This window comes from Takifugu rubripes, chromosome 13 (assembly GCF_901000725.2).
Source record: "Takifugu rubripes chromosome 13, fTakRub1.2, whole genome shotgun sequence".
In the NCBI taxonomy this organism is placed as follows: domain Eukaryota; kingdom Metazoa; phylum Chordata; class Actinopteri; order Tetraodontiformes; family Tetraodontidae; genus Takifugu; species Takifugu rubripes.
Window position 1 is genome coordinate 7,852,517 of NC_042297.1, and position 16,940 is coordinate 7,869,456.

The 16,940-nt window shown below is 43.5% G+C and overlaps 1 protein-coding gene across 3 annotated transcripts; it reads left to right on the top strand.

Moving 5' to 3' along the window:
* Positions 1 to 223: 223 nt before the first annotated feature.
* LOC101070067 (frizzled-3-like) lies at positions 224 to 16,838 on the top strand. 3 transcript variants are annotated; one of them, XM_029846818.1, is made up of 11 exons: positions 224 to 627; positions 1,384 to 2,128; positions 11,026 to 11,222; positions 11,694 to 11,996; positions 12,089 to 12,251; positions 12,537 to 12,836; positions 13,025 to 13,276; positions 14,082 to 14,230; positions 14,423 to 14,534; positions 14,615 to 14,778; positions 14,864 to 16,838. In XM_029846818.1, exons 2-11 carry the CDS (start codon positions 1,862 to 1,864, stop codon positions 15,084 to 15,086), a joined length of 2,130 nt encoding a protein of 709 aa, XP_029702678.1. In that variant the 5' UTR covers positions 224 to 627; positions 1,384 to 1,861; the 3' UTR covers positions 15,087 to 16,838. The 3 variants fall into 3 exon arrangements, with proteins under 3 accessions (XP_029702678.1, XP_011607978.2, XP_011607979.2); XM_011609676.2 differs by having other exon boundaries at positions 230 to 627; positions 14,420 to 14,534; positions 14,864 to 16,837; XM_011609677.2 differs by lacking the exon at positions 224 to 627 and adding an exon at positions 798 to 1,220 and having other exon boundaries at positions 14,420 to 14,534; positions 14,864 to 16,837.
* The last annotated feature ends 102 nt before the right edge of the window (positions 16,839 to 16,940 follow it).

Consider the following 16,940-nt stretch of genomic DNA (forward strand, 5'->3'; position numbering starts at 1 on the left):
GTTATTTGAATTTTGTGTAAAACTTATCTTGATCAAGAGAAAACCACTATCATCGCTGCTAATTTGAACTTTTGATTCATGAGATTTACTGCTGTTTTTATTTTCATATTAAACGTGTATCTGCTCCGTCGGTATCATCGGGTTTGAGCTCTTACTGAGTCGTTTTTAATCAAAGGTTTTGAAAGTGGTTCTATGTTTTGTTGCCTGTCCATTTACGTCCTTGTGCCCTGTTTTTGAGCCTATATCCCTCCACACGCTGCCTTACATTCTTGAGGAGCAGCTGTTGCACCGACATGGAAGAGCGAGAAACATCTGTGATAACCGACACTTTGGGATTAATTAGCCGGTCTGAGTAAAGATGAACACGCTGAAAACAAGTAGCTGCTTCCATCCGCTCCAGAATTTTGTCATAAACTCTCATTTTCGATGTTCCCTTCGATTAGAAACTCAAGCGTTCTGCGGAAATGTTGGGTCGTTAACGTACGCAGACGTTGCGCGAGGGGGAGCGCGATCCCGGGACATGCGCGTTCACGCAGTATGGGCTGCAAAACCAGCTGCAAACAGAAACAACCAAGTCCCGCCGGGAGCCGAAGGTTCGCCCCGTCGCTGCTCCGCCGCCGCTAACAGGTAAATGTGACGCTGGGCTGGGACCGAGCGCCCCGGTAGCGTATTCTTAATGAGAACCGAGCCGGAGCGGTCCAAAGCAAGCGTGCTGTTGCGTGTAGACACGGTGAAGACACTGCGGTGACAAACACGCGCAGCTGCCGGGATCGATGACGCTACTTCGGTGTGATGCTGGGCAGTGTGTCGGTCCAGACTTTGGCACCGACAGAACCGCCTCACCGACGGCGCCCCCCTGGGAGGTTCTTGTTTTTGAAACTGACCTGGGTTCAGCTTCAATGGCTCCGAACTATGGAGGTGTTCTGCACAATTTCAGTTTATCGATATTTCATGGTAGCTAGCTGTCGGTGTTGCGCAAGTTATCGCGCCGACCGTGCGCCTCGGACGCAGGTGCACGTGGTGAAATACGCGTTTGCGCGTATTAAAGTACTTAATTCCAGGTTGGATGCGTGAAACATCTCTGCTGTTACCCGGCCAACCTGAACCAAACACGCGCGGGGGAGTGTCGGACCCTCCGCAGGTGAACATCATGGAAGCGCTGTTGGAGCTCAACACGGCTTCAGCAGCGCGCAAAGCTAAACGATAAAGAAGATCTACCTGTACGTGCACAGTTGTTGCTCAAAGTCGTTGTCGGTTTTGCCTCGTAGACATTTTTGTTTCAACTTGATCTAGGGTGTGGCAGATTAGAGGCAGCGATGGTCGAGTGTAGCGTTATTCTAAACAAGCATACTCTCAATAACGTCTGTGTGTTTTACCCTGTAGGACCCGCTTGATGGACCTGGTCCAAAAGGCCCAGTCGATGTGAAAGACGGCATTTGTCCTCTGCAGGACTGGGAAATTGTTGGTGGATAATGACATGGTACATCCTCCACTTTAGATGGTTATCTGACGCATCAGTGAAATGGACTGAGATCAAACAAGGAGTGGAAGGAACCACCCGAAAGACGCGGTGGTTGGTGGAGCTGGAGGAATCAACAATGGGAATTTGTCCTTGAACGGGGGCATTGCCAGGAGGTGGAGAGAAACCGTGGTAAGGATGAACCATTTAAACCAGCGCATCTGAGACTATGAAGGGAAGCAAACGCTGCAAAAGCCGGAGAATTCGGACCCTTTCTGGATAATGGCCCACAGATGATTTGGCTTGGTGGAGGTCTTGCTTTTACCTTCACTGCTGACACTAAAAATGGAGCCAGCAGCCGCCGATGTGGCGTCTGGGTGACCACTGAGCCGTCATAGAGCGATGTCTGACATCAAGATGCAGGCAGGAGGAGGATGTACAAAAGGCTGTCCTTCTGTTTGCTTTTCCTTACTCTTAATCCCCATTTCCATGCTGTTCTTCCTGGGCACCCCTGCTCTGTGCATTCACTTGGAGACCACAGAGAGCCACAGTGAGTTCAGCTGTGAGCCCATCAGACTGAGAATGTGCCAGGATCTGCCTTACAACACCACCTTTATGCCCAATCTCCTCCATCACTATGACCAACAAACGGCTGCGTTAGCCATGGAGGTGAGTCTTGGCGACGCCGCGTGTGTGAACGATGCATATTCTTCTGTTCTTCTGTGCTGCCATGTTTAAAAACTGAAAGTGTGGGAGTGTGGCGCTTTGGGAAATTATGGCTGTAGAATGTAAGTCTGAAAATATTCAGTCAGCAAAAGGTCTTTGATGTGTAATTTGAGCTGTGCGTTATTAATGTTGCCGCTCCATGAGCAAGGCATCAACTAGAAACATCATTTGTTCTTTATGCTTTCAAAATAAAAGAGAGGTAATTATGCAGGAAGAAAAGGTGGATTTTTTAAAAAAAACATTTTTTTTCAATATAAATTCCCCGCAACACGATTCCGGGCTGTGGGAGAACAAATTGTGTAAATGGAACCTTGATGTTGCCTGAAGCCACTTTGCAAAGATGCAGAACATCAGACAAGATGATGATGAAGCAGGTACTTTCTTCATTGCAGCCAATTTCAAAATACTAATTACCTCACTTTATGATGTACAGAGTGATCTGCTAGAGTGACGGTTTTAGGCAAAATAGTGTCAGGTTACAGTGTGGGTGTAACAGTAGACCTTCACTATACATCTGTCATCATGTTACCTTTTTTGTCCCTTTGTTGCTCCCCAGACGGAAGAACACAAAACAGGATGTTACTTGATAGCAGGACCATAATTACCTGTTTGCAGCAAGGATTTGTCGTTATCAAAGGCTACAGGCAGCATGTTTGGAAGTATTATCTGAACTTCTGCATCACCTGGCTGCAATTTGCCACCTATAGAAGAAGAAATTGTCACGCAATGTGATAAATAAATGTAAATAAAAATGAACATGGCTTTTTTCTCCTGTATGTTTCAATTGTCCTGTTCTGCTCTGATCTGAACTTGCTGCACATGTGGATTATTATCTGCCCAGGATTGACCAACTGTGCGCAAACTGGTCTGCAGGATGTGAATGAATTCTGCCTCCAGCTGTTCACAGGAAGCATCTCGTGTTATCCGTGTTGCTGCAGATGATCGTGCATGTTGCCAGTGTGGCGTCTTTAAGCTGAGGATTTCTATTTGCTATTTGTGTTGATATTATCTTCCACATGAAAACGTCGGGCTAAAACCTTTTCTGCTGTTTGACTTTAATCACAGAAAAATTCAGAGAACGTCACAAGTCCCCGTGCTGTCAGACATATTTCTTACCCCTTCTCAGGAAATCGGAGCGTGTGTTTTGATCGAGATGAAACTGAACCTGAGAAGACGACCATGCAGATATTTATGCAGTTGCAGAGCAACACTAAATCACAGCCTAGTGAGGTTTGTTAAAAGTATCTGTTGTTGAACTTGGTTTGACCCAGATGAGGTAGTTAGTAACTGACACCCTCAGCCCTACAGACAAGTAGGAGACATCCTTCTGGAGGTGGTTGAGCTGCGACATGAGCCCTGCCAGTCGTCCTGCTCTGGGTTTGGCCTTGACCTGACCTGATGGGAACACTGGAAGAAATGAACATTTCCCCAGTTACAGTTACTGTAAAATAAAACCTCACATGTGTGGATTTGTGTTTTCAGTATGTGTAGATGAGAATTCAAAGTGCTGTCACATTATTGTGTTTATGAATGCACAACTATTACATTAATGACGTGTAATTGAGTGATTTGTCTTTGACGACCAACCATTTTGCTCCATTGGTCTGCTTAAAAGATGAAAACCACTGATCTCCACTGGCTTGTTGTTCCCATTTAGTCGTAAGTTGGTGAACATGCACCTCAGGTCGCCTTCATGGCCCCAGTCTGACCTTGTTTCTCATTTGGAGCATCAAATAGAGGAATCCTGCTGAGGAGAATGCTTGAAAGAAAAGTTGTGTAAGAAAGAGAGCTATATCCTCTCTTGGCTCTGCACCTTTAGTGTGTCGATGCTGTGAAATCTCTCATTAGTGAAGGCTGAGTTTGGCTATTTGGATTACTTAATCCACTAAAGATGTGTTGGAGCCTTGAGAACAGAGAAGGGTCATGAGGGTTGAAGCAGAGGCCGTGTGTGTGTGTGTGTGTGTGTGTTAGGCATCTTTATATGCAGCTGTTGTGTGCATGTTTGCATTTCTTTTTTCTACAGATGCTACGTTAATGCTTCCATCCTGCCAGAAAAGCAGACATTTGTGCTTCTGTTTCCCAACGTAAAATAATCCGCTGCCACCAAATTGGCATGAAGTTCTTCAGATGCCGTCAATGTAACTGGAGCCATTGTCAGCTGCATTTTCAGTTTTTGGGTCATATATCATGAAGAATGTTTACTGTCTCAATGGAAAGCTTTCATTCTTTAAATTTATACTAAAGCAGCTCATTTTGTAGATGTTCTTTTATGTTTTATTGGTAATATTAAAGTATTAATACATATTTTTAAAAACTCATTTTGTTTGAAACTGTGTGGCGCTGTGACCATAGAACTTAATGCATTTTCTCCCTTTTAAACCCAAAGCTAAGCCAAAAAAATGGATTATCCCCAAGTGTGTGTGCACGATTAGCATATCAGGCCGTTCATTCACTCAGTGTGTGAATGCCGTGCTCATGGTAGAGCTTTAAAACTGTACTCATGCACACTGAGTACACTGAGTGTGTGCATGAGTGACAGAGTAGGTTAACAGTGCCAGCTGTCATCTCTCACTAATGCTAACTAGCTGCTAATCTTTTGCTCAGTCCCACAATGAAGACATTGATTCCCACAGACCAACCACAGCCCCATCTGCCAGAATAGCCAATTACAGCTGAGGAGAGAGGCCCAGACGTAAGAGAGCGAAACACGAGAGGAAGGAAATTAATTTCAAATGAGAGATAGGGTGACAAGTGGCGCTATATCGTAGAGATATGTGTTGTGTGGGTCAGCTAATGTGTTCTGGACTGTCCATCTGTCTGTCCCATCCCATAAGGATGTTCTGAGATTGTGACTTCCTGCTTCCTAAAACACAGTCCAACCAGTTTTGTCACACTTAACATAAAGATATGAGTGTCCTGTAACAGCCATTTTATATGTTTTTACATTTAATCTAAGTTACAGAAGCTGAGGTTTTCCGTGCTGCCATCTTTCTTCTCAGAGTCTTTAAAGGATTCTGATTCCAGGCAAATGTTTGTCGTTGGGATTGTGGAGTGAAAGAGCTCAGCGAGTCTCCTTCTGATGCTCAGTCAGGCTTCTTCTAAAGACTCTAGAGCTCCCTGTTTGTGAAGCAAATAGAGCTCTGATTGACAGGATCTGAGCTGCCAATCAGTACAGTAACACCTGCAGCAAAGTAAGGTCAGAAAATGTATTTACTATAAGAGCTGTTGGACGCAGCATCTCTGGAATCATGTTGTTTCCTGTCTTAAAGCAATGTTGGTAATGCAAAGTTTTTATTACTTTACTGTCTAATTTTTTAGTAGGAGTTACTGTGAAACTGTGATAGGATTTGATTGTATCTAAACTCATACATAGAGTTTGGAGGATATGGGTTTTCTTTAATTGATGTGAATGTTCCGAACAGGATGGATGAAGCGTAGGAAACGAGTGCAAGGGAACACAATAGATTTTAAAGAGCATGAAGAAGAAAAGCGCTGTCGGAGTGATGGGCTGTGTAAAGTCTTGAGTCTGTGCTGTCGCCACTGTTTGTGTTTCCCCCACTATGAGGTCCTGTCCTTCAGAACGAGGCTGCTCTGTTTAAGAAGGGCCACAGAGGGGCCACCAGGTCCCTGCAACAGTGTGTGTGCGTGCGTGCCAAATCCAAAAAGTTCCATCCTGGTTGAGATTAAGTGTGGTCTGCTATGTTGTTTTTCTTTGTGTGCGAGAAGAAAAGAGAGAATTAGCTTTTGTGTGTGTGTATGTGTATGTGTGTGTGTGTGTGTGTGTGTGTGTGTGTCCACTACATGTGAAGGGGCTGATTAGCCTATTCACTGTGGCAGAGACAGGCAGGTCCTCATTCAGTATAACAGTTCCTGTTTATTTCAGCTCAACTCTTGATTATCCTTTTTTATTTCCAGTCTATAGAAGCAGCAAACACAATTGAAGCCATTATTTATTAATGCCTGAGAACAAAGGAACTCCCTGCTGCTGCTTTTTTGGCAGAATGATCCCAATTCAAAGATTTGTAGAACGGCTGTGGAGCTTTTTCTTTGCTCCAGTCTGTAGCTGTTCATAATACTGGCACTTCATATTCTCACAAATAATTTATCGATAGTGGTTTCATGTTATTTTTTATTATTGTGTAAAGTGGTTATGGTTAAGTGCTGACTTAGTGTCCATCAATAAAAGTTCATCAGGAGTCTCTGATCATCAAACACACATTAGTGTGTATGTTTGTGTTCATTCACCGCAAATGAAATAGACACTGTACTGGTGAAACGGTTCCTAACTCTCCGGTACCAGACTTTTAGTCATTTCGAAGATGGTTACAGAGCAGCTTTGGGTCAATTTTCAACTACAGTGTAGTTTTGTGAGGCTTATCTGGGTTAAACCACAACTACACAACAACATGTGTGTCATGTGGTGACCTGCGGAGTCTGACCATCTACGTACTGATAGACACAAAGAGATAGACTTTACATAAACACCCTTAGCTTTGCAAACAAGTATGGAATTTTATGTAAATAATTAAATGCTAAAATATCAAATATATTTTTTATACATTTATAATCTTTGGTTCTTGTGGTACGTTGTCATTTTTGGTCATGTGTGTAATTCAGCAGATGGATATGAGCAGTTGGTTTGGATGGTGTTGGAATATAAGTGGGTGTGATTTCTTCCATCTGCAGCACAGTCAGTTTAAATGCCCAGTGACTTTCACACATTCCCCACATCCCTCCTGCTGGGAACTTGTTTGCTGTCATTTCTGAGAAGTTTCATTTAATATACAGACCGTGTGAGTGTGTGAGAGGGACGGAGAAATCTGTGATTCCTGGGAGAGCTGCCACATCACCTGTTGCCATGGCAGTTAAATAGCAAGGGAAGGAAGAGCAGGAATGAAGAGAGACAGACAGACAAGGGAGGGGAAGAAAATTGGATGAGGAATGCATATTGAGAGGGGGAGGAGAGAATGAAAGGAAATGGAGGAAACAAGAGATGTACACTTACAGCTAAGTCCCATCACTCTGGGTCTGTTTGTTCTGCAGGATGAAGAATATGAAACCTGATATTTGTGATTGAGGGATGTTGTTGCAGCACCGTCATGTCCACCCACACAAACCACAGGGTTCTACTGGTTCTTTGTTTATTGTCTTGAAACTGCAGGTACCTTTTTTTAGACACGGAGACTCTGAACCTATAGAACCCTAGTTCATCCTTCTGTCAGGAAGCAAAATCAGTCTTTATCGGTTTAAAATGATCCTTTTTTAAATTGATCAAATGTAGTATCTTAAAACATTAGCGAGCCTGGTATGTTGTCAACATGCATTAATGCCATTTAGCTGTCACTAAATGAGTCATAGTCTTCCTCTGTAGCATTAAATCCTAAAAAACCTTAGTCTAGTTTATCTTACATTTTCTGTCAATGAGAAAATGTCTCAATATAATGAGTGAACCAAAAAAATAAAGCAGCAGATGGATCGCACTGATGGGGATGTTAAATTGTTTCGTCAAACTTGAAATGACAGGATAAAAGAGTAGGGGAAGTCAATGAATGCTGATGTCGGAGGGAATAAATGGAGGACAAGTGGCTGTCAGTGTAATTGCCAAGAGTAAATGGGAAACAAGGAGAATGAGAGATGGATAAAAGGGAAAAGAAGATGGGGCAGAGGAGGAGGGGAGCTGATCGTGAAGGGGAATGCCATTAATGGCTTTGTCTGGTCCTGACTGAGCGATGGATGGACAGGATAAATGAAAGAGTGTGAGAGAAGGCTGCCCCTTTTTTAACTGTCTTTTCAGGGATTAGGGAGGAGGGCACCGGTTCTGTTCATCTATTCATTGCCAAAGCTTGCCTGCCTGCCTGCCTGCCTGCCTGCCTGCCTGCCTGCCTGCCTGCCTGCCTGCCTGCCTGTCTGTCTGTCTGTCTGTCTGTCTGTCTGTCTGTCTGTCTGTCTGTCTGTCTGGCTGTCTGTCTGTGTAGGGAGCGGAGAGACGGGCACATGGCCATGAAACACTTTTCTGTCCATGTTTATAATGTGAGCAACATCAAGTGATGCTTGTCAAGCTTAAATACCAGAGAGAGCCAAAGAGCTGGCTGAAGGAGGGAGGTGGGAGGAAAATGGTGATTATGGAGAGAAATAACGCTCCTCCCTCACTGTGGAGGAGCAGCTCTCATGGGCTGGAGACCTGCAAAAAGAGCTATTCAATGGTTTAAGTGCAAGAAAGTAAAACAACAGATTCAGACTCATTTCTGCAAAAAGACATAAGAGAAGGATGGATTTATAATGACGTTAGGAATGTTTTTCTGTAGTGAGGTAATGGAGGAAGAGCTGATGTGTTCTGACAGCATCGTGCTGCAGGCTCCAACATCCGATTAGACAGAGAGTGAATTATGGGCCGAGATTAGCCTGTGCAGATGGACCTTTAGTAGATTTGTTATATAATCTGCATTTCTCCTCATCTGTCAGAATTGAGTGCAGGAAATGATCGACTTGACTAAAAAGACCAAAGGTTTAGTTTGTAAACTGGTATAAACCACCTAAAATAGTTGCCAGGGAAACCTTCAGGCTGATTTCACTGAGATTTGGCCACAGTGCTAACCTGGTGTGTGGTGTGTGTGCATGCGTGTGTGCATGTGTAAGTGATGTCACACTTTCAGAAACTTTCTGATCCATTTGACTCTCTAATCCAGCAGAACAATTTTTCTAGCCTGGTTCTCTGACTCTTCCTCCATCTGATGGACATCTTCATACACCTTTGAGCTTTGGCCTTTGTTTTAAGCAGAATTTTATATGTAATTGCTGCCTTTGCATTAGTGTTAATGTATGCCTCCTTCTTTGTTCATTCCTCCTGTTTATTTCTTTCCTTCGACCTCCCCCTGGGCTTCTTTGAAAAAGGGAGTAAAGAGAAAGAAACTTAATCCTTCTATTGAACAGAGGTGGACCAGTCACAGACTCCTTTTCTCCATTTTGCTGTGTGTCAGAAAAGTCAGCCCACTTCTCTTCTATAATCACTCCTGACAGCTCCAATCACACACTTCTTCCTGTGACATTTGGCTCCTTTTCTTCCAAACTTTAAAATATTGTGTGTTTTTTACTTTTTTCATTTTTGTTCATATTTTTGTCGTTATTATTGTTCCACATACAGACATACAGTAATTATTACATCTGAATCTCATGTTTATGTTTCACTCTGAATAGTTGTTAAGAAGTTGAAGTGAAAGTTCCTCATAATTAATTAAGAATTCTGTCAGTTTCCCACCTTTGATAAAGTAGCAGCAAAAGATGGTTAAATAACCTTCTCTGTCTCTCCATATTTATCTTCTGGATCGCTCCTTCACTAATCCGTGCCCTCGGGTGAGCTATTTAGTGTTTCTTGCTCTCCTGCCTTATTCAGTAGAAATGTTGAACAGAATGAGTGGCCTGCTTTGAAATGATTCTCTGTTTGTCTCCTGTGGATATGAGAACCCCTCCCCTGTCATTCTGGTTTGTACCACTTAATATCAGTCTTTCTGATGATGGATGAAAGGCGTTTAGCCCGATTGTCAGAATAATTACACACAGATATCTGCACACGTGCTTTGACTTGTACAATACACAAGTGCTGAACGCTTAGAGGGGAATCACAAAGATGGAGTTAAAACTCACACAAGAAGAACGAGGCCCTGAAACACACATGGATGCACGAGTCCACAGGCATGGGACAGAGGGGCAGGGTGGGCAAGATGGAAGTCACACACGTCTGGTAAAGAAAGGCTTCATTCGGCTGGGCACTGAGACACACTCATGCAGAAAGCACCCACATGGCTAAGTGTGGCCTCTGGCTCAAGTTTTACACACAGGACAGACATCAGCTTCCAGAGCAGCTCCCTCAACAACACAAAAGACTAAAAGTTTAGCACATTTTAGCTTTTTATTCTAGTTGTGTCCATATTTAGCTTAGGTTATTATGTTTAAGGACCAGTGACACAAATCTCCATAAATGGAGATGGTTAAGAAATAAATAATCACGTTTTATAAAATGAATTATGAAGTGTGTGTATGTGAGAGTGAGTGAGTGTGAGTGTGAGTGAGTGATCATGCTTGCTGTACAGTACTCAAAAAAACTGTGTCAAACGGCTCATGCACCAGTGCTCCCATTAACTGGTGAAACGTCTCTCCATGTGCAGATCTAGAACGCAGCAATTGAGAACGATCAAAACATAACTGAAAAGGCTGAGTCACACACAGAAACATGCATGTGACACACACGCACATACACAAACACAGGATTTCACTGATGCGTGAGTATGTGCACAAATGCCCAGTCTACTGTATAAGCATATAGTGGAGCTTTTGTTGCAACCAATCTGTTTAAGTGCCCTGTTTTGTGTCAGATGTACACATATTGCACGCATGTACAGCGTTTATATGGTACAGTGTGTGTGATCACGATGGTTTCCATGATGTTTCCATGATATCACTGTGTAAAGGTTCACTTTCTTTACCATACGTTGATTGTAAAGTGTCCATATGGGCAAAGGTTAGAGTCCCCAGGGACATAGACGGCTCCGTCAGTCAGGACTATCTTCATCGTGTGCAGCTACTGAGTTGATCATAAATTCCATTGTGGAAATTTTAATTTATTTGGCATCTGATATGATGTTTTGACTGGAATTCAACATGTTCCATTGGCTGTGTGCTCCACACCAGTACTGGTATATGCAGGCCCTGGTCTAAAATGACTTTGCTTGTACAAGATGTTTTAAAATTCTAAATTTAAAGGTGCAACCTGGTTACGTCCCAGTTCTTATAACATAACTTGTGTATTAAGTGCTTTGTATTTTTTTCCCCATCTCCTTTCTCAGCCGTTCCATCCCATGGTAAACCTGGAGTGCAGCCCTGACCTGAGGATGTTCTTGTGTGCTCTGTACACCCCCGTCTGTGTGGTGTATGGTCAGGTGTCCATGCCTTGTCGCTCCCTCTGCCAGCGAGCCAAAGACGAATGTCACAAACTCATGGAGATATTCGGAGTGTCCTGGCCAGATGACATGGAGTGTAGCAGGTGCGTGTGTGTCCGTATGTGTGTGTGCTTATACTTGCTACATATCAAACACTAAAATACTCATTCTACTAGCAAATTGAGGACATTTTTGGAAATGAGGACATTTTGGCTGGTCCTCGCAACTTCAAAGGACTATTTGAGGATCAAGACGATTTGGGTTTAGGGGTTAGTGAGGGGGTCAGGTAAGGAATTGAGTAATGCATTATGTTAATATGAGTCCTCCACAAAGATATAATTACAAGGGTGTGTGTGATTTGAAAAGAAAAAAAATGATTTCCTCACATTCAGTCTGGCTTTAAGGATCCGGGAATGACTCGACTGTCTTTTTTGTTCTGAGTACTTTTGAGCTTCCTGCCAACATCAAAACAAATTCTTGAGACTAACTTGATCTACCTCTTCTCCTCAGGTCACTAACTCTAATATCTGTCATATATTAAACTCCCTGATCCGACTCAATGGTTCCATTCTCAGGTTCCCAGACTGTGATGAGCCGTATCCTCGGCCAGAGGACCTGCTTACTGGTTCTGACCCCACTAACCAGTCATCCCTGACTGTCCAGAGAGATTATGGTTTCTGGTGCCCCAGAGAGCTGAAGGTTGACACAGACTTGGGTTACACATTCATGGGCAAGAAAGATTGTTCGGCTCCGTGTCCCTCAATGTTCTTCAGCCGGCAGGAGCTCACCTTCATTCGCTACTTCATAGGAGTCACTTCTCTAATCTGTCTGTCTGCGACACTCTTCACCTTCCTCACTTTCCTCATCGATGTCACCAGGTTTGAACTGCTGAATCTTTCTGAGCTTGGGCACTAATAAAATCTAAGCTTGTCAATTAAGTGTTTTTTTATGGACTTTCCTTCCTCATTAGGTTTCGATACCCTGAACGGCCAATCATCTTTTACGCTGCATGTTACGTCATGGTGTCACTGGTGTTCTTTCTCGGCTTCCTGTTGGAAGACAGAGTTGCCTGTAATGCAGCCAGTCCTGCACATTTCAGAGCAGCAACCATAACACAAGGTTCACACAACAAGGTGAGAGCAGTTTGCGCCCCTCCAGCTTCAGGAATCCTGTGTGATTCCTGGTCGCACTGTAAATCTTTAATTACATTATTCACATTATGATCATTAGAGGGATTAAACTTGGCAGTTTGTCTTACATATTAATCATATCAAATTATTAACATTTACAGAAATTATGATCTACAATGAGCAGCACTACCACATCATAAATATTTGACATCCTCACACAAATCAGCATGTGATGCGCTGACGTACACCTCCATGATTGATTAAATTCGATTGTTTTATGTCTCAAAGGTGTGCACCCTGTTCTTCATGGTCCTGTACTTCTTTGCCATGGCTGGCAGCGTGTGGTGGGTCATACTGACAATCACTTGGTTCCTGGCCGCTGTGCCTAAATGGGGCAGTGAAGCCATCGAGAAGAAAGCCCTCCTCTTCCACGCTGTTGCCTGGGGACTTCCAGGGGCCCTGACTGTTGCCCTGTTGGCCCTGAATAAGATTGAAGGAGATGGGATCAGTGGAGTGTGTTTCATAGGGCTGTATGACATAGACGCCCTGAGGTGGTTTGTTCTGGCACCGCTCGGCCTCAATGTGACGGTGAGTACAGTGGGTGGATGAATGGGTGGGTGGAATGAAAGAGGTGATGAGTAGATGGATAGCTGTGGGGAGGATAAAATGATACAAGGGTGAATTGTTGAGTTGTAGAGCCATGGGCAGATTGGTCATTTGACCCATAAGTCATCATGGAAAAAGGAATAATCACTGGTTTTAATTTATCTTTTCAGGTGGGTGTCTCTCTGCTGTTTGTGGGCATTGTGGCTCTCAATAAGGTGCGCATGGAGATCCCACTAGAGAAGGAGAACCAGACCAAACTAGTCAAGTTCATGATCCGTATGGGTGTGTTTTCCGCACTCTATGTGGTCCCCTTGTTGGTTGTGATTGGGTGCTACCTGTACGAACACACCTACAGGAGCATTTGGGAGACGACGTGGATGGAGGAGAACTGCCGGCGCTATCACATCCCCTGCCCCTACAAGGTAGAGCATTGGTGTCTTCATGCTTGTGTGTGCTTGTTTGTGCATACACCTGATTGAGACTGAAACCCTCTAGTGTGGCTGAATGACAAAGGTATTTGGGATGTAGAGATGAGAGCTTGGTGTGCATCATTGGCTCGGCTAATATTCCATCTTTGACCCTTCTTTGATTGCTGCTTCTCTCACTTCTTTCTTTCCTTCAGTCTCTGTTTTCCATCTCTCAGGACTTTCTCAGTCATGCTCGGCTGCCCCTGCTCTCTGACAGTTTTTGTGCTGGATATGAAGTTGTGTTTGTTTAACCAACACACGTGATGCATCAGATAGTTCAACACTGGTTCCACTCGAAAAACCCATTTGGTGTATTTTTACTACGAAAGACACATGAGCCATGAAGAGGCTCCTTTCGAGCTCAGGAATTGTAACTTCCTATTTACCTGTAAATATTTCACATGCAATTAGGATAAATAAATAACAATTCCACATACAATATATAAAGATGTACTTTTGCTACTTTACACATTGGAGCTTGTGACTTTTTTCTTTACACAGAGCGCTTGGAGTTTAAATCCAGACTGAACAATGAATATACAGTATGTTAGTCTCAGGGTTTTGCAGGCTAAGAGCAGTTGTTTGGATTAAATAGTGATTTCTGCCCCCTGCTGGAAGACATGATCCCCTACAACTACTGTTGAAACCATCTGAGGAGCCAGTGTTTACAGAACCAACATCCACTATATTTACATTACCATTGAGGTGTCCACATGCTCTGTCTCTTTTGGCTAATATATAGTACATATTTATGTTTCAGGTGAAGCAAATAAGCCATCCTGCTGCAGTTCTGTTTCTAATGAAATATCTGATGATGTTGGTGGTTGGAATCCCGTCTGTTTTCTGGGTGGGCAGTAAGAAGACCTGCTTTGAATGGGCCAACTTCCTGCAGGGCCGCAGACGCAAAGAGTAAGGCGGATGATATTTTCATGAAGTCACATTCTTTACTTTGTTTTTAGTTAATGTCTGAACTTGCTATTAGAACATTTTCTTTTCTATACAAAGTACTAAAATGTGGTGTTGAGTTTAAAAAGCAGCATTACATTAAAAAGGCATTGCCCCTTGTCCTGCACTTCTCTTGTTCCTGTCTGTCTGCAGCAGTGGGGTGAATGAGTCTCGTCAGGTGCTGCAGGAACAGCCCGACTTTGCTCAGTCTCTGCTGCGAGAACCAAACACCCCCGTTATTAGGAAGTCCAGAGGGACATCGACTCAGGTTAGCCTGCAAGCATCCAAGCTTTTTAGTCATTTCATGCTCAGTATTGTTACATCTTTCTAACTTCTTGTGTTCTTTAGGGCACCTCCACACACGCATCTTCAACCAACTTAGCGGCCTTGGATGGCCTTGACGATCCTGTTCAAACGCACCAACGCCACGCTGCCTCCACGAGGAACAAGGCCAGTAGTGTCCACAGCAAGGCCAGTTACCATGGGAGCCTGCGCCGCACTCGTGAAGACAGGTATAGCAGCAAGTCTGTGGCCTCCTGCTTTTCTGCCTCTCAGTAGAGTTGAAGTCTTTTTTTTTTGCTCCGCCCCTCCCCTCAGGAGTGATACCGTGGTTTACAGAGGCGCAGGGGAGTGCAGTTTCCATGGCAGCCTGTCGCGACTGAACCACCCCCTCTCCACTCACAGCAGTCTCCACCAGCTCGATGGCCACTCGAGGCACAATAGCCAACAAGATGTTACTGAGGTCCCACCTGCCCTGATCACACACGGAACAACGGCGAGCCAGAGTCAGACTGCTGTGAACGCAGACATCAGCGCCTGACGTTGTCCTTTACAGGAAGTTTGGATCTCAGCAGAGACCCACAGCGGTGTTCTCCTCTGCTGAGGGGGTAGTTTATAGCTGGTGTCAGTGTGACAGAGAGCTAACACTGTTCAGACGGTGAGCTTGAACTTGAGTCTGGTTGACTCTCAGCTCAGATACATTTCTTTACTAATTTAACTATACCGAGAGGGAGGAGGCAACTCTTGAACAGATAACAGGGGCATGCTGAGGTGTCACTGACATGTTTAAGGACAATCTTAGCTATGCTGGGAGAATATAGGGAAGATGTTAAAGTAGTGGGAAGTCGTCATGGTACGATTCATTTAGTCTCCATGATGGTGACATTGTGACCTGCATCATTAATATGTGAATACTGACATGTATGAATTTTTCTACCATTTTAAATGGTTTGCTAACTTTCTTTAGTAGTTATGCATTAAATTTGACTCGATAGAGCCTTCTTTCTCAAAAGTTGCTTGTTCAGCACTGCAGCTCTTACTTTTTTATTGTTTTTATCTTCGGCCTCAGAGGCCAAAAAATGTGGGCTTAATGTGAAATCGTGGACCTTTGTGGTTTGGTGAACTATTTTTATACTGTGAAGATTGTGTGTGTCTGCTGCGAGTGTGTTTCTGAGTGTGTGGATACACAACCATCCATGTTTTAGATTCCAGTGTTTCTTTCCACAGGTAAACAGTAATCATGGACAAATGTATATAACCCAACAGCTAATGCTTTTCAAAGTCAGAAACAAGACTTTATTCAGGTCTGGCCAGCTGAAAATACTGTTTGTACTTAGAAATATGATGATTAAGCTGTTTTTAGCTTCCCCAAAACTCTGCAGCATTATTAGTGGTAATAACAGAAGTAACTGTATGTATCTGTAGCCTAAGAAACACACACACAACGCTGACTCAGTAACTTGTTTGGTCTCTTCAGTTAAATAATTCATTGTAGAATCCTGAAATTAAAATAGGCTGATGCTGAGACCAACGCACTTGTGCTGTACTCGGCTGTCTAGATTCAGGTCCTTCTGATATACCCTCAACTTATTTTACACATTTTTTCCTGAGTCTCAGTTTTATGTACATAAAGAGCTCCTGCTCACGTGAAGTAAACCTGTAGGAAAAGTGTTTTTTTCTTTAGACATTATTTTTGAGTAAATATTGGGAAGTTGTAAATGATTTGTTCCCAGCCTGAAGACCTAATGAACCTACCTCATCCGTACCTTCAGCCTTCACTCTACCTGGGCACAAACACACAAGACTTGGTGCTTTTTGTAAAGCCGACATCTATGTTCTTTTTAGAGCCAGGACTTCCTGTGTTCCCATCAGTTTGTTCTCCCCTGGCCTTTCACTGCTGCCTCTCCTGCTTCTCTTTTAACATTTTCAGCCCTATTAATGACTAATCTGCCTTATTTCTGCCTTCTGTTCCTGTAAATTTACCCACGCTGAGCTTTTCTTGGACCTACAGCTACTGTCTGTATTCTGGAGGCTAATGAACATTAACTTCTGGGCTTTTACCTCTGAGGGATGCAGGGAGCTCCAGTCAGTCAGCTCTTGTTTCAGATGTCATCATTTATTTCACCTACGACTTCAGAGGGAATGACAGTAGTTTAAAAACCTGACTCATGGTCAGCAGCGGTACGGGAACATTGTAAAACTTGAGAAATGTTTGCCTTTTTAATTTATTTACAGTTTGGACAGTAAGGACTCCTTTACATGCCGTCTAATAAACTTTTTATAAACTCAAATGTGTTCATTATTCCTGACTGCTTCTGAGTGATTTACCTAGAAGTACCTGAATACTCTTACAAAGGACAGGCTGATGTCCCCGTCTGTGGCAGCTATGTGTACA